This window comes from Sylvia atricapilla, chromosome 6, assembly GCF_009819655.1.
Source record: "Sylvia atricapilla isolate bSylAtr1 chromosome 6, bSylAtr1.pri, whole genome shotgun sequence".
NCBI classification, from domain to species: Eukaryota; Metazoa; Chordata; class Aves; order Passeriformes; family Sylviidae; genus Sylvia; species Sylvia atricapilla.
In genome coordinates, this window is record NC_089145.1 from 60,525,276 (window position 1) to 60,546,998 (window position 21,723).

General features: G+C 41.1%; 1 protein-coding gene across 4 annotated transcripts in view; it reads right to left on the bottom strand.

Annotated features, from left to right (window-relative positions):
- The window catches only part of NPAS3 (neuronal PAS domain protein 3), a 594,316-nt gene extending 580,367 nt beyond the window's left edge, over nt 1-13,949 (bottom strand). Inside the window, exon 1 of one of the 4 annotated variants that reach the window (XM_066322130.1) lies at nt 13,299-13,949. In XM_066322130.1, coding sequence (XP_066178227.1) covers nt 13,299-13,339 — 41 coding nt within the window. In that variant the 5' untranslated portion in view covers nt 13,340-13,949. Of the gene's footprint in view, nt 1-13,289 lie in introns of all 4 variants that reach the window. The other 3 variants (XM_066322128.1, XM_066322131.1, XM_066322129.1) reach the window with 3 other exon arrangements.
- Between the last annotated feature and the right edge of the window lie 7,774 nt (nt 13,950-21,723).

Consider the following 21,723-nt stretch of genomic DNA (forward strand, 5'->3'; position numbering starts at 1 on the left):
ATTACAACTTCTGTTAAATGTTTTAAAACTGCTTCCTGAGAAACACAGGATGTTTCCTTGTTCTCACAATATTAAACTTAATGAATACTTGTTCTCCAACTACCTTCTTGAGGCCTTGTTCAGTCAGCTCTTGTACCAAGAGGAAGTATTTTACTTCAGCTCTTCCTCTGACAAAACTCCTTCCATGTATCTCATCAGCCTTTATGCCCTTATCTCAAACTACAGCATCTTTTTGAAATAATGATTAAAAAATAACCACAGACAGATTTCCCACACTGCATTTATGGATTGGCATTCATGGTTTTGGTTTGGTTTTTTTCTATTTCTTTCCTACTCACACCAGATAATCTATTTGCCTTTTTAACTGCTGTGCTATGGGTAAGAGGTCTTTATCAGTGAGGCTGCCAAATTACAGACCTCTCCTAACAGGTAATATAGGAATGTTTAATTAAAAAGTGGATGGAGGGCTTGTAAAGAACTCTAGGAAATCTGTTTTGACTAAGGGAATCTAAGCCAAGCAATAAGGAGATGACAGAGAAGCAAGACTACATTTCCACTGAGATGGATCTACCAAAGCCTATGAACCATTTGCAAAGAGATGATACTTAAATTGTCTTTCCACATAAGATTATGCAAAGATGAAGAGCAGAATTAAGGGGGGAGGAGGGGAAAAGAGGGCGGCTGAGAGACAACATGTTGCAGAACTCCCACACAAAGCTGGGTAGTGAATGAGAAAGATCCTCCAAGGGATGCACTGAAGAAGTGATCAATTCAAAAGCAGCGAAGATGGAATTTGCCAAGTCATAGGGCAAGAAGAACAGGGACATGGTCAAACTGTTTTCACAGCTGGCTGGCAGGCTGAAAGAACGAAAGCTCCAGATTTAAAGCACAGCTCAGGATGATTAAAGTGATCTTTAGAAGTCCGTATCTTGCTGGCAGAGACAGTCTCAGAAGTAGCCCAGTGTGATCAGCCCACTCAGTCCCCTGTGCCCCTGCCTCTTGGTGTGCCCTCAGCCTGCTGCCACCACTGCAGCACTCCCTGCACCCTGCCCCAGCAGCACTGCATCACTGGGGGATGCCAAGAAGCTGCTTTCCTCATGGTATTGCAACACCCAGGGCTCTTATTTAGCAGCTGAATTTGCTTTATACAGCCCTCTGAGAAGATCAAGATTGACCTGAGCTAGTGTGAATTCCAGCTGGAACTGGGTACTCCTTTACCAGCAACCAGGAAACAAGGGGAAGGGCAGCCTCACTGCTATGGATCTGCTTTGCCTTTTGTTACCCATTCCTGGATCACTTAACCACATTTGCCATCTTTTCCTAACCCTTCTCTTGGAAATTACTATAAAATTTCACAAGTACAGTTCTCCACCCTGAATTCTCTTCAAAGAATTGGTCCGTGAAGTGGGACAGACTAGAACAAAATTACTACTTAATTTAATTTTTTTTTTTTGATTTTCCTATTCCTCTCCATTTTGCATTCACATCTCCCATGAAAGATGTTTTGTAGATGGGCTATGTGACTGCACAAAAGCCAAGATGAGTAAGAAACTCTATAAACTAACTTGTTTTCCAACAATTACATGTGCACATGCAAACACTCACAGATACTTCTCTAGACCAACCACTTCTGAAAATACAAATGGAAATAACAGTAATCTTCCAAGCTCTCTCTTTTTCATTTCACACAGCAAAGAAAAAGAAAAAAAACCCCACCATTCTTACTAATAAACTTTATTTATTAACATTTTCTGTCCCTTAGAAAAAAAAAAAAAAGATAAATTAATTATAATTTGCTCCTATTTGGACAATTTTGTGCATAACTTTCATTTCAGTGATGTGTTGAAGAAAGAGCCAAAATCAACACATACATTTTCTTAAGTGAAGACTTGAATAAAACAAAGGCAGGCACTTGGTTCCTCTTTCATTCCATATGATACACAGCTGCCTCAATCCCATCAGGAAACAGGCAACAGGAAATTCTTCACATTCTGAAGAGAAATCTAAAGATGTGTCTCATCACCCTTCCTCCTGAAAGTGCTTTTCGATTGTCTAAAAGATGTTTATACTCGTTCTAAAATTATTAATTACTTCGCTTCGCTTTTAAGCAGCTATAGGCCTCATTAAGTAGCTAACAAGGAGACAAATTTCTTTTTCTTTTTATAAGTTGCCTACACTTTTTCCTTGCCTTCATCTCAAAAAATATAAATTGTTAAGGAAACCTTAACACCTATGGACAAAATCAAAGCCAAGTACTGGAGCTATTGGAAAACATTCCTTCATAATGTGCTGCTCCTGTGTTATTTGTGCTTCTAACTATAGCTCTTGCATATATAATTCCATTATGCTTTTATAAATCACCATTTTGAAAAATGCTTTTGAACCATTAATATATTTTCCTGGTTAAAATTCTTTGAGATGTTCTTAACAAGAGTCTTAGATAATGAATTTGGGCAAACTCTGGAACAGTCTTTACAGTATTATCATTCTCATTAATTTTCAGAACTACCCACTGTGTTGAGATGATTGTCATGGGCCTAAGACTTCAATTTGGCTAAATATTTTTGCATATATTTCAACATATAAGTAACTAACAGATGTTTAAAATGTTAAGTTCACAATCTAGAAATAGTTAAATATTTACTACCGCATCATAATTTGGTTTTGCACTGATTTTTATTTTTCTGCTTCTATCTTTAAACACTCTTTTAGAGTCCTGCTTGGCTGTAGGCAAAATGCTTTAAAATAACATCCCATGAAAACAAAACATACTTGATTTAGTAAATACAGCTGTGTTTTTAAAGAAAGAAAAGAAATAAACACTCAAAAGGTACCACAAATTAAGAACAGAGAAAACATTTAAGAAAAGAAAAACATTCAATGTAGAAATGTTACTTTTACCTAAGATCTAGGCTTAATGTAAAACCTTTTCAATTGTTTGCATATTAAAAGCTGTAAAATTCACGTTTTATTTTTGCTTTAAAAACCTACTGTCTTACACCATTCCTAGAAGGCTCTATTAGATGAAAAACAACATTACTTTCAAAATGTTCCTACACAGCATATACAGTATCTTACTTTAGTCCAAATCATCCTTTGCCTTTTTGCCTTTTTTTTTGTTTGTTTGTCTGTTTGTTTTGGGGATTTTTTTTTTTTTTTGTTATCTTTGAAGACCGCTTCTGTTTCCATTGTTTCATCCTTAACCATTCACATCTCAGAGCAATAAGTATTTCATTACTGGTTTATCTGTCCAGAGGCTTGAGAAGCAGTAACAATTAACCCTCCCTTCACAGTGATTGATACAGGCTTTGCTTTCAATTTGTTCCACTACACAGATCATGAAATTCTGAATGCGATCATCCTTATTGACCTACACTTTCAAACACACGGCTACAAGGAGATGAAAGTAATTATGAAAAGGAACACACAGGGCTACTCAATGCTTGAAACAAAGTCTTGGAAAATCTTTTAGATGACCTTCTCGTAAAATTAGCGCCTTTTGACGTGAAATGAAACTATGGATTTTCTTCGTCATCTGGAAATATTCAACGTAAATCTGATCAAGGTACAATAAATATCATTCTATCACAATGAGCCCAGTTCTAACGTCACATCAGTTCATATCTGACCCAATAAACAGTAACTTCAACCACAGTGATCATAGGATCACGCCCTATATATTTTTAAAGTTTCCCCTGTCAGCTTTATTTTACACCAGCTCTGCTTTGAAATGTTGTGTTAAAAATGACAAGACAGTAATTACTATTCTATTGTAGTCTGCTTCAGAAAAGAAACAGTGTTTCTTTTTAAGATTCTGGACTTCTTGAGGCACCTCATGTAAATAAGGAGAGAGGAAATTCAGACTGCTAAGGAAAAATGAGTAACTCAAGTCAGATTTCCATCATCAGCTGAGATGAACCAAGACCTGTACACATCACTGCTGAAGACTTACTGCAGTGGAAAACAAATATTTTTTCATAAACCCTTGAAAAATAACCCCACAAAATATTAATTTCTTTTAAGGGATACATTTTAAAAAATTAAATAGGATTGGTAGGTGAGCAGTAATGATAGAACTACTTAAAAAAACCAGGATGCAGTCAAAGAAAATCAGGATAGAAAACTGCAGAAGGATGTTCTTCCAGGCCCGAGGCCCTAATCACAAAACAAAGTGATGGAGATGAACCAATACTGCATGGATTAGCAATGAATTATTTTGAACTATAATCATGTGCCAGCACAAAGGGGAGGTAAAAACTAGCCATTACTCACAAGCTGATCTGCAGATAAAAAAAAAAAAAAAAAAAAAAAAAAAAAAAAAAAAAAAAAAAAAAAAAAAGTGAAAAAGGGAAAAATTTATATGCTAAACTGAGTCAGGAGAATAATGAAAATCTAAAATGTTGTTACACTTCAAGTAACATTATATTTAATGTCTTTCATGTGCTGTGTAATGTTGAGTATTTACACAATCGAGTCTGTAAGACACTAGGGCTAAAGCAGGGTTAAACTGGATAACTCTTCTGTAAATTAGTACTGCACAATAATATGTGCTGAGAAATATCCTGATAGATGAGTTAGTTTTTAAAATAGCACACAGGGGGACTAATTTCTCCCACTCTAAAACTGCAGGAAACATATACATATATATATATATATATATACATATATATATACATTCATAGATAGAGAATGGTACAGGTACACGAAAAATGTGTAAATACACATAAACACTTATGTCTACACAGGCATATATAATGAGGGATTTCATTTCCATTAGTCCATTTGAGAGCTAAGCATCACTATCTTCAGATTCAATGTTAAGTTTTCCCTTCAGGAGAAGGAAACGTTAGAAATAATTCTGTGAGACAAGAAAAATCAAAACTGCTATCCACAAAGATTCCTGAGATTCTTATGAACAGACTGTTTAAATGAAGAGCACTTTAATCAGTAGAGGAATCCTCACGTTTCTAATGTCTTGCTGTGCATTCTGCAGGTTATAGTAGCAGCTGGTAGAGGTCATATATCTTTTGTGAGCATCCCAAAAAAGGCTCACTGCCAGACTGTTAAATTATGAATAAGCAATGAACAAAAGAATGCAGATACGGTGGTGACAAGATAATCCAAGCAAATTTATCTATGACAAATTTCACAGGATTAACAAATTACATTTACACAGAACAATAAAAATGAGGGAAAAAAAAAAAAGGGGGAAAAAAAAAAGAGGAAAAAAAAGGAAAAAAAAAAAATGAGCCTACTTTTTGCCCACAGCATTAGAGGGAAAGAAAATCTCCATTCCAGTACACGTATTTACATTTAACTTTTGATAAAGTAAGATATAGCTTCCTGAAGATAAACAAATAGCATTATTTCTTTTCAAGCAAATACATATTCTGTATCTATCTAATATACAACACATGCCTGAACTTTGCAGTATACATAGATATCAGTCAGTGCAAAATCATTTAAAGTTTTCCTCATAATTAGTAAGAAGCAGAATAAATATTGAAGAAGTCTAATTTTGCTTTTCAGGCAAAGTATCTTTCCATTCTCTGTCAGTTAAGACACACTTTTTCCCTTAATCACTTCAGAGGGTTTTTTTTTCCTATTTTTATTGAATATTGCAATATATGATGATTGCCACAAGAAACAAATAAGTCGTGAATAGAACCTAATTTTTTTTTTTTTTAAGTAGTAAAAAAAAAGTCAATTTTTTTTAAAAAAAATCACTCCTACAGGAATTTTAAATCCATCATCTAAATACTGACTGCTCCTAAAGATAGACATTGAGTATGTCAAATAATCTGGGGGGAAAGTAAAGGAGATTTGCAATGTTTGCTACATCCTGCAGTCTCCTGGTTTTTTGGAAGTGATACAAAAAATTTGAAATACTACCCTTAAAAAGCATGGAATCAGTTTCAAAATTGCAGTTCTGTAGAGAAGTATTTCTCTTCCTATTAAAAAAAAAAAAAAAAAAAAAAAAAAAAAGGAATGAAAGGAAAGACATCACCTCTTAGTTTGGAAATTTGAATGTAAGTAGAGTGATCGATAAAAGAAACAGCATATATGTTTGACAGATCTGGAATCAGCTGTATCTTTTCTATCATGCTCCTCATCTGAAGTCTATTTTCTGTCACCTCCGTTTATTTCCTGTTGTTTGTTAATCTGAACCAGTTGTTTAGTAAAAATAGATCTTGAATAAATACGGGCCTTCTGCAACCATGTGGATCATTTATGGATCAAATATATGTCCTTGTTGCAGAGCACTGCCTACAAACAGGAAACCTCACTATTAAAGTGAACATCCAATTAATTAAGATACTTTAGTAAACTACTTGGATTCTGCAAACAACTACTTGAGTACCATTTATCTAGCTCATTCAGCTGATAGAAAACCTCGCAGTACTTTTGATTTTTTGCAAGAAATGCAAGTTTTGTTCTAAAACTGAACAACATCTCAGAAAGAATAAATAGATAAATTAGCCCAAAGTATTTGCTTCCCTTTTTATGTTCATCTTCTATTTGCTACTTAGCAAGAGAAAACAGGTTTGCTTTTTAAAATGCAGTTCTTTCTGAGAACCTCCTGTCCATACTGTTAGCAATTTATGCAAAGGTGAAGCAAACATGCCAATCCTACATCTAACTATAGTCAGACAAATAAAATCAGCTACTTTTTTTTTTTTTCAGCTGTGAAGGTTGAAGGATAAGTACCACTGGCAGCTAGTCTCTTTTTTTTTAATACTTCTTTCCTTTTCTAATCCTGCTGCCAGCACTGCACAGATTCAGTCACTCAGTTCTTTCTATTGACCTCAACCTTGACCTGCAAAAACTGCCCACTTACATTTTTTTTTTCCCAGAAAGTAACAAATTCTGCCTCACATCATCTCTAACAAAAACCAGATTTTAACAAACCTACTTCTAAAATTTGGTGTACTGTACTTTTGCTAAGTGAATTACAACTTTGGCACCTCACTCATATAAGCCTAGGTTGTGAGTAAAGCGATTGTAAATGTGAATTTGCACATCACTTCCTAACATGACATTTAAGCAAGAGGGAAAGAAAATCCCCCAACCCCCCATTCTAATATGTAAATATAGAGTTCTGATATATAAATATACAGTTCTGTGCCTAAATTTCAGCAAAACTATAACCCTTTAGCATTCCATCCAAAATGACTGCTCAAAGACTATTCATTACACAGTAACATTCAGTTTAAAACAATGTAATAACTAATGAAGGCCTTTCTAAATTTTTGTTGGAGACAAAAATTCCCAGGCAAGTATTTTACAGGGAGCTTCTAGGATTTAGGTGCCCATATTTCACTAAAATGCAGTACGTGTTGAATGCCTAAATCCAATAGGCTCTTCAGAAAATCCAAGCCCCTGGGACATTATCGTAGATTACGTACATACATATTATTCAGCCTATATCCCCTAAGTTCACTTATATACATATGTAAACCTAACATGCCTGCAGGTAATGGAACAGTACTTTTCCACTTAAATTATTTAACATAAGTGTTGAACTTGTATTATATATCAAGCTAACAGCTAATTTTAAATTGCAATCAAGCCATTCTCTGAAAGCACTTTATTTCAGCGGAGGTTTTGCCTGTAAAAGAAATGTAAATCCCTCTAATGAAGGCAGTATAATCTTTGAATACACAGTCAAAATGGGGGCTGGAATTTTATTCCTAATGCTAACATTGACATCTCTTGCCTCTTCTGCTAGTAGACAAAAATCTTTTGTGTGTGACTATCTCATCAGTAAAACATGCAGAACCGCATTTTCAGACCTTTCAAAGCACACTAAGCCAAATAAAGAAACATATCTACAGAAATACTCAGTATTAAAGTCTTCTTCAGACATTGGATGACATCAATGAGAAGTTCCCCAGAACAGACAAATGGCACAACGTGACAGAGGAGCAAAAGTCCAAAATGCAACATGCAAGAAAGGCTGGGAAAATAGCCTGTAAGAAAATCTTCAAAAGTCTGCTTTCAGTAATCAAATTCTTTCTTACACATTGCTGGTTCCTCAATGTGCCTGGCTTTACACATGTAGAGTGCTGGGTAAGGGCTGGGATAACTCTCAGTACCCAGCTGCAGCAGGCTGAGATCAGGATCTCCTTGAGAATCACTCCATTTCTACTTGGCAATCTCAAGACTTTTGCGTTTTACAATGACACGCAGAGGCAAAGTTCACTAGTCCTCTCACTAAGTGTATTTGTCATTGTGATCTCTCCGAGAAAAAAAAAAAAATCACATCTATTAAATTATACGTTACAAATATTTTTTATCCTTGCTTGTGATTCTCCGTAGCGTACTTTAATTGCGTACGTAATTTCATTTGGGACTTTTCTAAAGATTAAGGTACAACTTGAACTCGATATTCTCTCAAAGACAGGGTCCAGTTCTGCCAAGTTAGAGACACAAATACTATCTTACCCTTACTGTACCTTCTTTGTCCTGTGTAATATACTTCTGTGGCATACAAAATTAATGAATATTTGTACGACTCAAAGTCCTGTTCAAATGAATGGCACAAGGGTCCTATTCATTTGACTAGGACTTTGTGTCTTGCAAAACCACTGCTCCAGCTAGTCACAGAACAATGCTCTAGTCATATAAGACATGGCACCAATTATTATATTCTTATTATGGCACATCTTATGCGGCAAAATACAATATTATTACAAATTATCCTTATTATGCAAAGTCCTATTAAACAAAAAGTCGCACACCTCATTCACACTAATGGGATTTTGTATGTTAAAGATAACATACAGTAGCCTTATAAATATTACATAGGAAGAAATTGCCTCTTCTAAAAAAAAAAAAAAAGTAATTCTTTTGAAATGAATTTTCAAAACATTTCCTCTCATGGCCGTAAATCTTTGGCAGCTTCTTAAAAACAAAAACAAAAACAAAAACAAAAACAAAAACAAAAACAAAAAACCCCAAACATTAAGCAAACAAACCAAAGTAACAAACAAATGGGATGAAAATGCAGTCTTTGCTACGTACATTAAAAATATCCTATGTTAAGAATATCTAAACAAATTTCCAGGGTGACATCATGGAGAACAAGTTGGTTTGACTCATTTTTAAATATACTATGACTGTGCTGAAAACCCAAGATGAGGTGCTTTTACACCTGCAAGAGCCACTGCTGATAATAATATAAAATTGATCTGATGGAGTAACAATGTAAGGTTTATTCACATGAGATGAGATTTCAGGAAATGGTTTCATAACAGTAAACAGTTAATTGCTACCAAATGAACTTCTGCCACTTCGCTTAAATGGTTTCATTCTACGGACCTCAGTGAGAGAAGAATCATTCAAAAAATGTTAATAAAATGGTAACAGTTAGTTTCCATGATCAGTGTCAGTTATTCAAAATTCTTATATCAAAATAAATTGTCCAGTAAAGAGGGTATTGTTATTAAGATCATTTTATGAAAAAAAAAATAAAAATTAAACACTCTTTACTTTTTAGGAAGTATGGTGATGAAACTAACACCTAGAATGTCGATTTTCAACAACTGTTTTACATTACTCTTGCAGTAAAATTCCCATCTGGGCTGGTAACTTGTGTGCCAAGTTTCAAACAAATGTGGTTTGAAATTGCCGGTACATTAGACTCTGAAATTCAAGTGAGATGCTAATAAAACGAGATGGGTACTGACAATAGATCCCCATATTCTCTTAAAAATACCTATGGCTCTGGGTGTTGTATTAATCTCTTAACAAAATTCTCTAATTATTTGTAACTTACTTATAGTACAGCATTAGAATATAATGCCATCAAATTATCAGAAAACAAGCGAACTCGATATAGTTTGTAAGAAAAAAAAAAACAGTTGTGCTGTAAAGAATATAAAAATGGTGCTGCAGACAAAACCTTGTTATTCAGAATCCCATTAGTTACTGAAAATACCTAATATAAGTTTTGTTGATCAATACTCTCATGTAAGCTCTAAATAATGTATTATTCCAGCGGAGAAAAATGCAGCAAATCAAATATGGTGGGAAAATGTTTCAAATTATGAAGAGTAGCATGACTGCTAATCCATAAATCAGAAATCAGAAAGATTGTTGTAATGTGGGAGGGCTCTATTTAATAAAGGTCATTATAACTCCTGGCTCTAGAGCTATAAGATCTAATATCCTCTCTGGTACCTCTATGATATGCCCATGCATTACTGTTCTTGTTGACAGTCTGTTGCCTTGGAAATATTTCATTATTTCAGTTTTTCCATTTGTAGACCCTTGGCCTTGTGATATGAAGGCCACCCTATTTCATATTTTCGATTATCATTTAAGCAATCTTCTGGAGCTATTTATATAAAAGCAAGTGTTAGACAATGCATATCATCATTTATCACTGCTGTGTTTAAGCTCATGCTCTAGAAAAAGTGGCAAAATAAAGGTTTTTTTTTCTCTTTCACTTTAAACCAATAGCACTCTAATACTATGATATGCTATACAAATCAATGCTGGCATATCATATGCATGACACTTCTGCCTATTTCATTTTCTTGGGTGTACATCCACACAGTTGAAAAAAAAAATAAACTCTTGCTGTAACTGTAAAATTTGCTAACACTCACAGTTTAAAAGAAAATCAAAGAAACGGAAGCGCGTCATTTTTCATATATCCCTTTCAAAACCTTCATTAAACAGGTGAAAAAAGTTTCAAAACTATTCAAGTGCCTGGGTACATCAGAGACTACCACTTTTTACATCTGTTTTGTAAGCACGTTTTTTGCTTAAAAAAAGTAACACCATCTCCCTAAACACTTGCAGTAGTGAAGACTAAAAAAACAAGATAGGCAAAGTCAATTTAGAGGATTCTTCATCTTGAGAACTAGTTTACTGAAGTATTAGCTAAGAGACTGCCAAACCCTTTCAGCAAGTGATATGCTCCTGTATTCCAAATATCTTGGTTCACACAGATGAAAGGATATGTACAAAGATAGTTAAAACAGTTACACGCAAGACTTCCCGGGCACGTTACACAATTTTTAATAAAATGTACATCAGTATCTGTTTATTGAAGCATCGATCCATTTTCTCCGAAACTTTTAAGGAATAAACAGACTCCAAATTTTTTTTGCTAAAATAAAAAGATGTCATCAACTTCTACATGCAATACTTATGCCTAAACTATCCAGAGCACTGTACAGAGTGGTGACAAAGCGAACCCTAAGGGCAAAAAACTTCTTGGACACTAGGCCAAGTTTGTGGCTATTAGTGTTCTAGGAATTTAGACTACCTTTTTCCCCTGAAATGATTACACCTCCCACTCCCTACAGGGAAAAACTACTCCGCTCCAACCTTTAAAATGACAGCATCAGAGCTGAACAAGAAGATGCTATTAAAGGGCATTAAATTAAATACAGTATATCCTCCTACAACTTCAATCAGAATTTCAGACCAAGTGTTATTTAGTTCAGCTCTCAAGTGGAGCAGAATAACAAATCGCGCACTTTGATTTACCTTCTCCGAATGCCAAATGGAGACAGGTGATAAAGAAAGCACTCATGCACAGGCTATGAAGTTTCCCCTAGAAATTAATTCTATCTTCGAGATTCCTATCTCAGAGAAATTCCCAAAATGGCACACAAATATGCTTCTGCTGGAGAGATTACTGAAGCTATCCTGGCAAATACACTTAGCACTAATATAGTAACATTCTCAGAGAGAAGACAGCAGAATTGTCTGTTGTAGGGGGGACAGGACTTATTCATATGAATTGTTTTTCCAACAAAGAACTCTGCAGGAGAGAAGCCTGCTTTAAGTGTTATTAACACAGTAGAAACACCTTTGCAGCCACTGGAATGAAGATTTTTTTTTTTTTTAAAAATGTTTATAGTTGAAAATGAAAATCTGTAGTTAAGTCACTGACATCTAAGCACGCACAGTTTGCCCATTAGGTGTATCTCTTAATTTTGCTACATATCAATACAGCCTTGTCAAAGTGCAACAGTTAACACTAATGCATCCGAGACAAGCAGGCTAACACTTGAGTGGCGGATTTGAGATGTGCGGGGTGTTTTACACCGCGCAGGCTGCTTTCTTAGGGAAAATGGCACAGCTACTCACACCAAATCTGTGAGGTTTGGAAGTTCTACTAGAAACGCTGATCAGTCTTAAAATACGCAAGGATAAAATTAATGCTAAAGTACTTTCGCTTAAATATTTTTCAGACTTATTTGTGCTGTGAAATACAAACCAACTAACACACGATGCAGCTACTTTTAAAGGCTATCTAAATATTAATTTCCATTTTCCCAACGAGCCAGGAACCTTCCTCACCCCTCACACTCCAGTTCACTTGTAACGCTAAAGGGGGCGGGAGGGAAAGAGCCCATCCCAAACCCTCGGGCTGCCTCTTCTCCTGGGCACAAACCTCGTCGCAGCGTAGCAACGGAGCTTTGAATACTTTTGTAAAGAGCCACAAAGTAACATCACACGAACTTGTACTTTTGTCTCCTACCAGTCACTTCTAGAAAGATTCACTTTCCTAGAACAAATCCGCTACGGGCAATTCGTGTCACCAGCAGGACGCATTAATCACGAGCGCTCTACTCGCCGACAACAAAAGTGCATGGGGCCGGGATTCCATCGGGGGGGCAGCGCGGTGCCCGCCGCCTCCCTCCCGGAGCCCGCGCACCGCCTCCCGCCCGCCCGCGCTCCGGCTGCGCTCTGCCCGCGCCGGGGGCCGCGGACCCCCGCGGTGGGCACGGCGGGACCGGCCCGGCCAGCCCCCCCGGCTCCGGCCTAGCCGCGCTTGAACCGCACCGGCGGGGCCGGCCCCTCCGCCCGGAACGCCGGGCCTGGCGCCGAGCCCCAGGGCCGCCGAGCGGCGGGGACGGCCCCGGGGGGGCTCCGGGCCCGGCGCACACACAGACACACACACAGACACACACACACAGACACACACACAGAGATACAGACACATACACACGCCCGCTCCGCAACGCGCCCCGGCAGCCGCGGCGGTGCTGCCACCGGAGCGGGGCCGCTGCTGCGCGGCGTGTTGTGAGTGTGTGCTTATGTGTGTGTGTGTGTGTGTGTGTGAGTGTGTGTGTGTGTGCGGGCGGCGCGCACCAGGAGGAACTCACGGTGCCCGGCTGTGCGAGCAGCGGCTGCCGGCGGCAGGTCCCCCCACCCCGGTATGGCAGCCAGCCCCGGCCCCCGGCGCCGCCGGCTCGGCCCGGCCCGCCGCTGCGGCTGCTGCTGCTGCTGCTGCTGCTGCAGGTTCAATAAAGAGAAAGTGTTACCGTTCTCGCCTGGAAGGATCCTGCTGAAAGCTTGGCTTGGTGGGCGCCATCTTCCTGGGATTTTTTTTTTTTTTTTTTTCCTCCTCTCTCCCTTACTTTTCCCCCTCCTGATGTTGGTGTGTGTTGTGTGTCTAGCAGCAGCAGCGGCGGCAGCAATGGCCCCGGTTAGCCAGACAGGCTAAGGAAAAGTACTGAGGCCAAAGCATCGCGGGCTCCCACTCCTCGGCGCAGTCCTGGTGCAGGTTGCTCGCTCGCTCGCTAGCGCTGCTGCTGCCGCTGCCGCCGTCCATAAGCCGAGGAGCGGAGGGAGCCGGGGCCCCGCCGGCCCCAGAGACATGCCCAGCGCAGGCAGCGGCGGCGGCCGGCGGCGGCGGCGGGAAGAGCGAGCCGCGGCGCAGCCCCGGCGGGCAGCCCGGCCGCTGGCATCGCCCGGCAGGTGCGGCACACGCACACACACACACACACACAGACAGACACAGACACACTCACACGCACACGCACTCCCGCACACTCGCACACACACCCCCACGGGCCGGGCTACGCGGGGTGCCGGGCCATCGGGCCAGCGGGGCGGGGGCGGGGGAGGGAAGGAGGGGTGTCAGGGATCTCCGGGCTTGACCGCTGTGAAAGTATTTTCTGGGCATTTTCCAGCTGCTTTCCCAGCTCCGCTCCCGCTCTGCGTGCAGGGGACACAGCCTCTGCTGCCGGCGCAACAACGCCACTCAGTTGCAGTTTCGCACACTTTTCTTCCTCTGGAGTCTGGGTTCCAGCAGGGGAGAGGAGCAGAGGGAGGCAGGGACTCTCTGCAACTCCGCGGGCGCAGAAGCGCGGCGGGAACACACCGGCCACAGGCAACGTGTCACCCGTGGGGCTTCCACGGCGGGGGTCGGGCTCGGGTGGGAGCCGCGGGCCGGGGGATGCCAGGGCCCCGCGACCCACAGGGCCGGACACGGCTGTGCCAGCCCAAAACCCGCGCGTCCCCCAGCCGCGTCCTGACAGTGGCCATCGGGGCCGAGCGGGATAAAAAGGCGTAATGCTGGAAAACGTGAACTTCAGAGTGATGACCCGCTTTGTTGGCAAAAGGGTGTAGCGCTTCACGCGGTTTTATTGGAGATTATGAAACTAATAATGAAGTAAAAGGTGGGGGGGGGGGAAGAAACCGCTGCCTCAATCGTTCCTTCCAGGACACCGGCAGAACCTGAGTGCTGCTAGCCCTTAAAGAAGAAATCGCTCGTTCTCTAAAAAGCTTTTCATCTCCAAGGTAACTTTGTGGCTGTTCTGGAAGTACAGCTGCCCGGGCCTGATCCTGCTCCCTGGCAAAACCCAACGGGCTTCCTTAGGGAAAGGGGCAAGCCCCCAAGGCCTGCCGTATTTATTCACCAGAAGCGTTTCCACGACTACTCCAAGAGTTTTTCTGAAGGGAGGGGAGGAGGCTGGAGGGGGCCAAGAGCGTCTGGGAGCCGCAGGGCAAGAAGTTAACAAAACACCTGGAAGTTTGGCTGCGGGGCGCCGAAGAAATTCAGGATTTCTCCCCGCAGGAGGCGAGGGGACACGGCCGGGACAGCGCCGGGCCATGGGACAAGGGCTGCGGGGACGGCAGAGGGGAGGGCTGCCCACAAAGTAGCAGATGCCGCTCCCAGCCGCCAGTCCTGTCTCTTCGCCTCCGATATGGGAGAAAAAAAATTAAAAAATAAAATAATAAAATAATAAAAAGAAAAAAATTTAACAGGTGTCTCCTCGGCTGTGGCAATAGAGTAAGGAGGTGTCGTGTCTGCAACAGAGTATGGAGGTCGTGTTTTAAGTGTCGTGTTTTAAGCTTTTTGAGGAAGCACGGAGAAAAATCCTTCGATGTAAAGCACGCTGTTTCATCCATAATGTATAGGGAAAATTTGGAAGAAGTGCACAAATGTTTCCCCTCGTAGGTCAATGTGAGAGGCATCCAGACTGGATTCCTAGTAGTAAAAGTACTGAATATCTATGAAGCACTATTTGGATTAGAGGTGTTAGTAGTTTGTCAGAGAAGTATTGCTTTTATAACTTCTTCCTGATTACAGACTGATAGAACCAAGCCACTAAAGGCGAAGTACGAAAAAAAAAAAAAAAATGTATGCTGCCTTGTCTACATAATTCTGTTTAACTTAAAGTCTCCAGAGGTCTCTTTCATTTGTCTAAAAGCCAATCTGACATTTCTGACCCTTGACTTCCCCACTTCACAGACTAAACTATTGTGATTGCTGCCTGTACTTCCTCGTTAAAGTGTCCGTCAGTTTCCATTGTAATTTAAAATCTCTTATAAGTGACAAAAATCATACAGAAACCATAAAAAGGAAGAAACTTTAATCCATTCTTTATAACTCTCACATTTAAGATTTTTTGGGGGGGTTGTTTGTTTTTTTGTTTGGGTTTTTTTGTTTTTTTAGTATATGATGGATTGGCGTGTTTGCTTGAGCAAAACAAGACTCCTGCTCAGTTTCAAATGTTTCTTAGCTAAGAACGTCCTTAGGTAACATCAGAGCTTATTTCAGGAGTATCACCTCCCTATTAACTCTCACTTGATAAAGCCTACCAAAGTTACCATCAAACGTTTTCTATCACAGGCATCAAAAGTATGGGAAGCAACACAAAAGTTGCTGAACGATAGAGCAAGGCAATGGTCAGTTATCTAAATGTGGCTCCTAAACCAATTAAGTTTGAAATATGATGCTGAAACTTCCTAATTTTTTTTTTCTCTTTTACATCATAGGGATGTTTAGTTTGGACATTTAAGATTATACAGCATTTTCCTCGGTATTTAATTTAATGCAATAGTGGAAAGCAAGATACTCGGGACAGTAGTGCCCTTTTTATTGCATTTAGAGAAATGTAAACGTTTTGTTCCGATTGCAGTAGATCTGTTGTTGTCTACTTTTTTTTCTTTTTTTTTTTTTTTTTTTTTTTTTTTTTTTTTTTTTTTTTTTTTTTTAGGATTCGGCTTCGGGTGTAAGCTTATGATAAAGCAAACTAACAGATTCAGACTTCAGGTTTAGAAACATAAAGAAATGGCAGGCAATTAATTAAGCTTCATGTTAGTATCAGCATATATCGATGAATTGTTAGGGCAAATGGGGGACGTCTTTAAACTTCATTATGACTTACTGCCAACTTTCTACGCTTTGCTTCCTAAAGGCACTCTCTGTGAATTTCCTGCATTTGCATTAGAATGCATTTAAGAAGAAGAAGAAGAAAAAATAACAGTGCTGAATATACTTAGGGTTTCGGCTACATTTCCCTGTAGTAACAGGTGACATGCTAAAACTGTTAAAACTACAATGTGGAATTGCAAGTGTGCAACCCCAAGTGAAAATTGTTCTCTTTCTTGGTTGAAAGAAAATTATCAATCAGCATACCATGATCAATTATCCCCCTGGCTGCCACACACTGGGATTTGCACAAGGCATTGACATTGAGAAATTCCTCTTTAGAAAGGATGAGCGGACGGGATCCCAAACTTTGCAGCAGCCAAGCTAAGATGCCGGGGTCTCACTTTTTTTTTTTTTTCCTTTCTTTCTTTCTTTCTTTCTTTTTTTTTTTTCTATTGTTGCTTTACAGCTCATCCAAGACAAAACTAGGAGATTGCGTTTACTTCTCAGTGCATTTTAAAAGATGCTGTATTTAAAAAAAAAAAAAAAAAAAAAAAGAAAAGAAAAGAAAAAGAAAAAGACACCCTCCCCTCCAACCAAGCACTCCCCCCTCAACAAGCAGAGAGATTAAAAAAAATAAATATATATATATATATATATAAAAAAAAGGCAAAACAAAGAAACACAAAAGCACAAAGAAAAAGCAAGTGAGGGAGCCTCCAGAAGAGCCGCACAGCCCTGTGCCCCTCGGTGCTCACCGTTGTTGGTAGGAGGTGATGCCCTGGACGTTTTGCGGGTTGCCGTTGGCAGCGGCGCCGGCTCTCCCCATTCCCGGCGCCGCCGGCACCCCCCCGGCCGCCCCGCCGGCCGCCGCCGTCACCTGCACGCTGAAATCCGGGAAGATCCTGATCATCCCCGCGGCTCAGCACCCGGCGAGTGTCGGCGAAGAGGTGCAGCAGCAGCAGCAGCGACTCTCCCTCCGGCGGCTGCAGCAGCAGAGCCAGGCACGCTGCAATCCCATTAGTGAGCGGCGGCCGCTGTGAGTGAGTGAGGACGGGCGCTTTGATGTGAGCGGCTGGGCTGAGATTGAGGAGTTTGGGGGGGCTGTGGGGTAAAGGGATGGGAGGGGGGGGGGGAAAAGGGGTGGGGGGGGGTGGAGGGGGGAATTTACCGGATTGCAAACATGCAACCCGTGGAGATTTGGGAAGCGAAGTGGAAGAGCGGAGCTACCGACCCCAAAAAAAAAAAAAAAAAAAAAAAAAAAAAAAAAAAAAAGGTATGTCTGATACTACTGGAGCTGTAGATATGTAGATATAGGAGAAAAAATCCAAGCTGAGAAGGGCCGGGGAGGAGAGAGAGAGAGAGAGAGAGAGAGGGGGGCGCAATTACTTTAGCGGTGCAGTGAAAATGATGAGCAGCAAATGTTGCCTTTTTTTTTTTTTTTCCCTCCTCCTTCTCGTCCCTCCACCCCCCACCCTCCACCCAAAATGCGAGTCTTAGAGGATTTCTCTCTCTCAATGAAGTAATAATAAAGGCGGCTGACCACAGTCTGGGCTAGCGCCAACTGCGCGGGGGGGCCGGCGGGTGGGAAGGCGGGCTGGGGGGGAAGGGGAGGAATATCCCTGCTCCCAGAGTCCTGAGGAGAAGAGGAAGAGTGAAGGATTGTTGCAGCCCAAGTTCTCGCTCTTGGTAACTTGCTTTTGCTCTCCTAGAGGCACCCCGCACCGCCCCCTCTCCTCCGTCTCTTTTCTTTCTCTCTCTGAAGGGACGGGTTTCACGAGCGAGGAAACGCGCCGCTTTTGTGCAAAAGGCAGAGTTTGTTCCTTATTCTAGGCAGCTGACTCTCCTCCCCTCCTAGTGTGCGGCGATGTTATCGCGAGTCAAACTTGTAAGGTGTGTGCTGTCTGTGCACGCACCGCTCCCTATTGCCGCTCCGACATATCAATGACAGGACGGAGCGCTGCGCGGAGGCCCCGGCGGAGCTCCGCGGTGGCTTTGTGCCCCCCGGGGCTGTTCGCATCCCCCGCCTCGCTCGGCCGGCTTTGCCCTCATCCACCTCCTCCAGGCGCTTTTCCCTGGCGCTGCGCTGCTCCAGCAGCCCGCCGGGACCGCGGAGCCGGGAAGGGAGCGCGGAAAGTCGGGCTGGGCGGCGGACCCTCCTCGGGTTATGTCCAAGCGGCTGCCTCGCCTTGGGGTGGGCGACCGCCGTGGAGGGGACACGGAGATGCCAGCCCTCCTCGCCACGGTGCTCGGCGAGCGCTGCTCCCTCCTCCCGCAGCAGGGGCGAGGATCCCGTCCCGGAGGGAGCGCAGCAGCTCTGTCCGGTCAGAGGCAGCAGGGGAAGGGCAGAAAAAACTCCCTCCTGCAAAAGGGTCCCAAGGAGATCGCCTCGCTCCTGGGGGCGCCTCTGAAACAACGGAGCTGGAGCCCCAAGCTGCTGGTCGCTGGAGCTAAAAAGCACGGTGTTTGTGGAGAGCTGGACTCTTCGCCAGCCCAGTGAGCGGACAGCTAGAACACAAAGTCACACGCTGCCTTAGTGCACCTTACACGGGCAGCAGCCGTGCTGCTAACTCGTTTCTGGGGAAACCGAGGCTCACACCAAGAGGAGCTGCATGGGACAGAACACAGGTAGCACTCCAGAATATGTGTAGTGTTGAAAAGGCGATGGCAGCATCTCAGAAGTGGACAGAGGTCCCAGGATGTCCCCTCGCTCCAAAGGCGTTGTTACCTTTGCTTCCATCAAGGAGAGGGGCCACCTGGGCCAGTCTCCCCTTTTCCTATGCAACTGTGTGTGCCTTTTGGAGTCAAAACATGGGTCCTAACCTAAAAATATCCTCTTATCTTGACTTTTCTTCCCATTGCTGCTTCAAAGCAGATTAAGACATACGAACTTTATGTTAAAACAGAGACTGCAATTCAAATCCTTTGTATTAAATAGCATCTGTGTTTGCATTCTGTTTTAATACAAAATGCTTTGGATTGCGGCTAATACCAGGAGATATGAAACTGGTTAGTCCCCACATGTTGCACATAAAAAGAATTCATAATGAGCATCTGTGGGATGTGGAATGGATCCCATGAGTTAGCTGAAGACCTCATAACGTAAGAGCTGAGAAGCCTAAGTGAATTATGACTCTCTTTCCTCGCAAGTAGGATTAATTTTCTATCCCACTTATATTCATTATCTATCCTGTTTATACTATAGGGACATCAATTGTTTGAGTGTTAAATATGAAGACTTTACAGAAACGTGTAGGTTAGATAGCTCTCAGAGAAGAGGGGGGTTGTTATTACTAGGAAAACTGTTATTCAAACTCCATGTTTAAAGACCAATATTAGATAAAGCTGCTCCCTTTTTTTTTTTTAAAGGACTGCAAATTCTGCGCCTTTCTCCTGCAACATATTTAAAATGTAAGGTTTACAAAGTACTCTCCATCTGCCTGTGGCCCTCCCAGTGATGTCAATAGGAATTTGGCATGCAGATGAAGGCCCCTATATGGCCTTTAGAGAGCAGGTCAATAAATGGCTGGAGGAATAATTAAAGACTTCTGAGCTGCTCCTTTCCTTTTTCTTACATTATAGTACAAGACTGGCATGAATATAGGCTGGGCTACTACTCTAATTGGCTACGGAATAACACTGAAAGGAATTTAAATGTGGGCAGTAGCCATTTTCCAAATGATCACTCCATTACAGTAGTTTTGTCTGTCAATGTATGGCCAGGCAGTAGAGTGGATGTAATCATGTCCAAGTCCCCATCCATTGATTGTCACTCTTTGCTCTACAGTGGCAACTCTAAGCAGATTTTCACGTTTCAAAGAGACAGCCAGCATGGAGAGCCTGCCTTTAGCCAAGCTTGCTTCAGCCTAGTCCTGAAAGTCACTGCTTTTCATCCACGCGGGCAGAACCAGAATCTCTTGATATTTAATAAGATCTTTCATGAGCATTGATTAACATCTTAAGTGTTAATGGTACTAAAAGTTCAGTCTTGATAACTTTGCTTGCACAAGTAGACCTACTAAGTCACTGGAGGTACTGACAAGTAGTTTTGTACGTTAGAAGACAAGCAGTATTCAAAGGTAGGTGTGTGAATGTCTAGAATACACAATCGTTTTCTTTGCCATAGCTCTTCAAAGACCTCAAATAAAAAACGTTATCTCATGTTTGAGGAAAAGTCCATTTTGATTGCTTGTATCTTTTTTCTCCCACCAAATTAGTCACAATGGCAAAATCCCGTAGGAATTTCTGAGACTTATTTTATACACAGATGAAAATATCCATCATCAGGCTTCATACTCTGTGCCATATTAAATAGTGTGGACCCAATTGGCCACATATTTCACCAATGCTGCAATATACCATGATGGATTTAACTTAATTTGCTGCAGTATGGTAGCATAAATGAGAAGAGAATAAACCCCAATATTTTTAATTTACTTTATTTCTCATTTTGGTCAAATTATTGACAGCTTCTGGTGTCTGGGTGACATAGTTTTTGTCTCAATACCATATACTATTGCAAGATATGCTGCAAGTTGCTTTAGTATTGATTAAGCAAAGAAATATTTTAATAGAGTACTGCTGTTTTCTAACCATGTGCAGTAGACCTTACACCCAGGCAAAAACACAGCAAAAATAAAAATTAAAAACACATGACAATATGTAATACAATGACATTTAATATTTATGCTTTTCATATACCTCTCTATCACAATTATATAATATATCTGTTCGCATTGTCGGTGTACTACTGTTCCTTTCACAGGTGAAAAAAAAAATCTCTTCTCTGGAAATTCATTTCCATTTACTTAAAGTTAAATGGTTTGACTTTGAATTTTCATTATCTGCTGTTGGAAGGAGCCTGTGACAGGTATGAGAGAGAATGCTACAAAGCTTCATTGTATCATCTAATTTTTGCTTCACTTTAGTCAGATATCATTTAGGTAGAGAGTAAAATAGTATACATAGAACAGGATAAGATAGAACAAAACAGAACAGAAATAAAATGAAAATAGGATATATAATGAATTACAGTAGAAAAATGCCTTTATCTTGAAGTGATTTTTTTTTTTTTACTTATACTGATTCCTCACTAGTGAGAAAATTGAACTAATTTTATATAAAAGGAATATGTCATAACAGGATATGGCATTTATCTTCCTGAGATAGGGGTGACCTCATCATTCACAAGTGGTGTAGCTATGAATGAGTAATCAGCCTCCCCACCCATTAAGTGTAGATAAAGTCCACATCTTCTGTCTAAGTATTAAATATTCGACTTATTATTTTACAACTCACCATCTCTACAAGTGTTC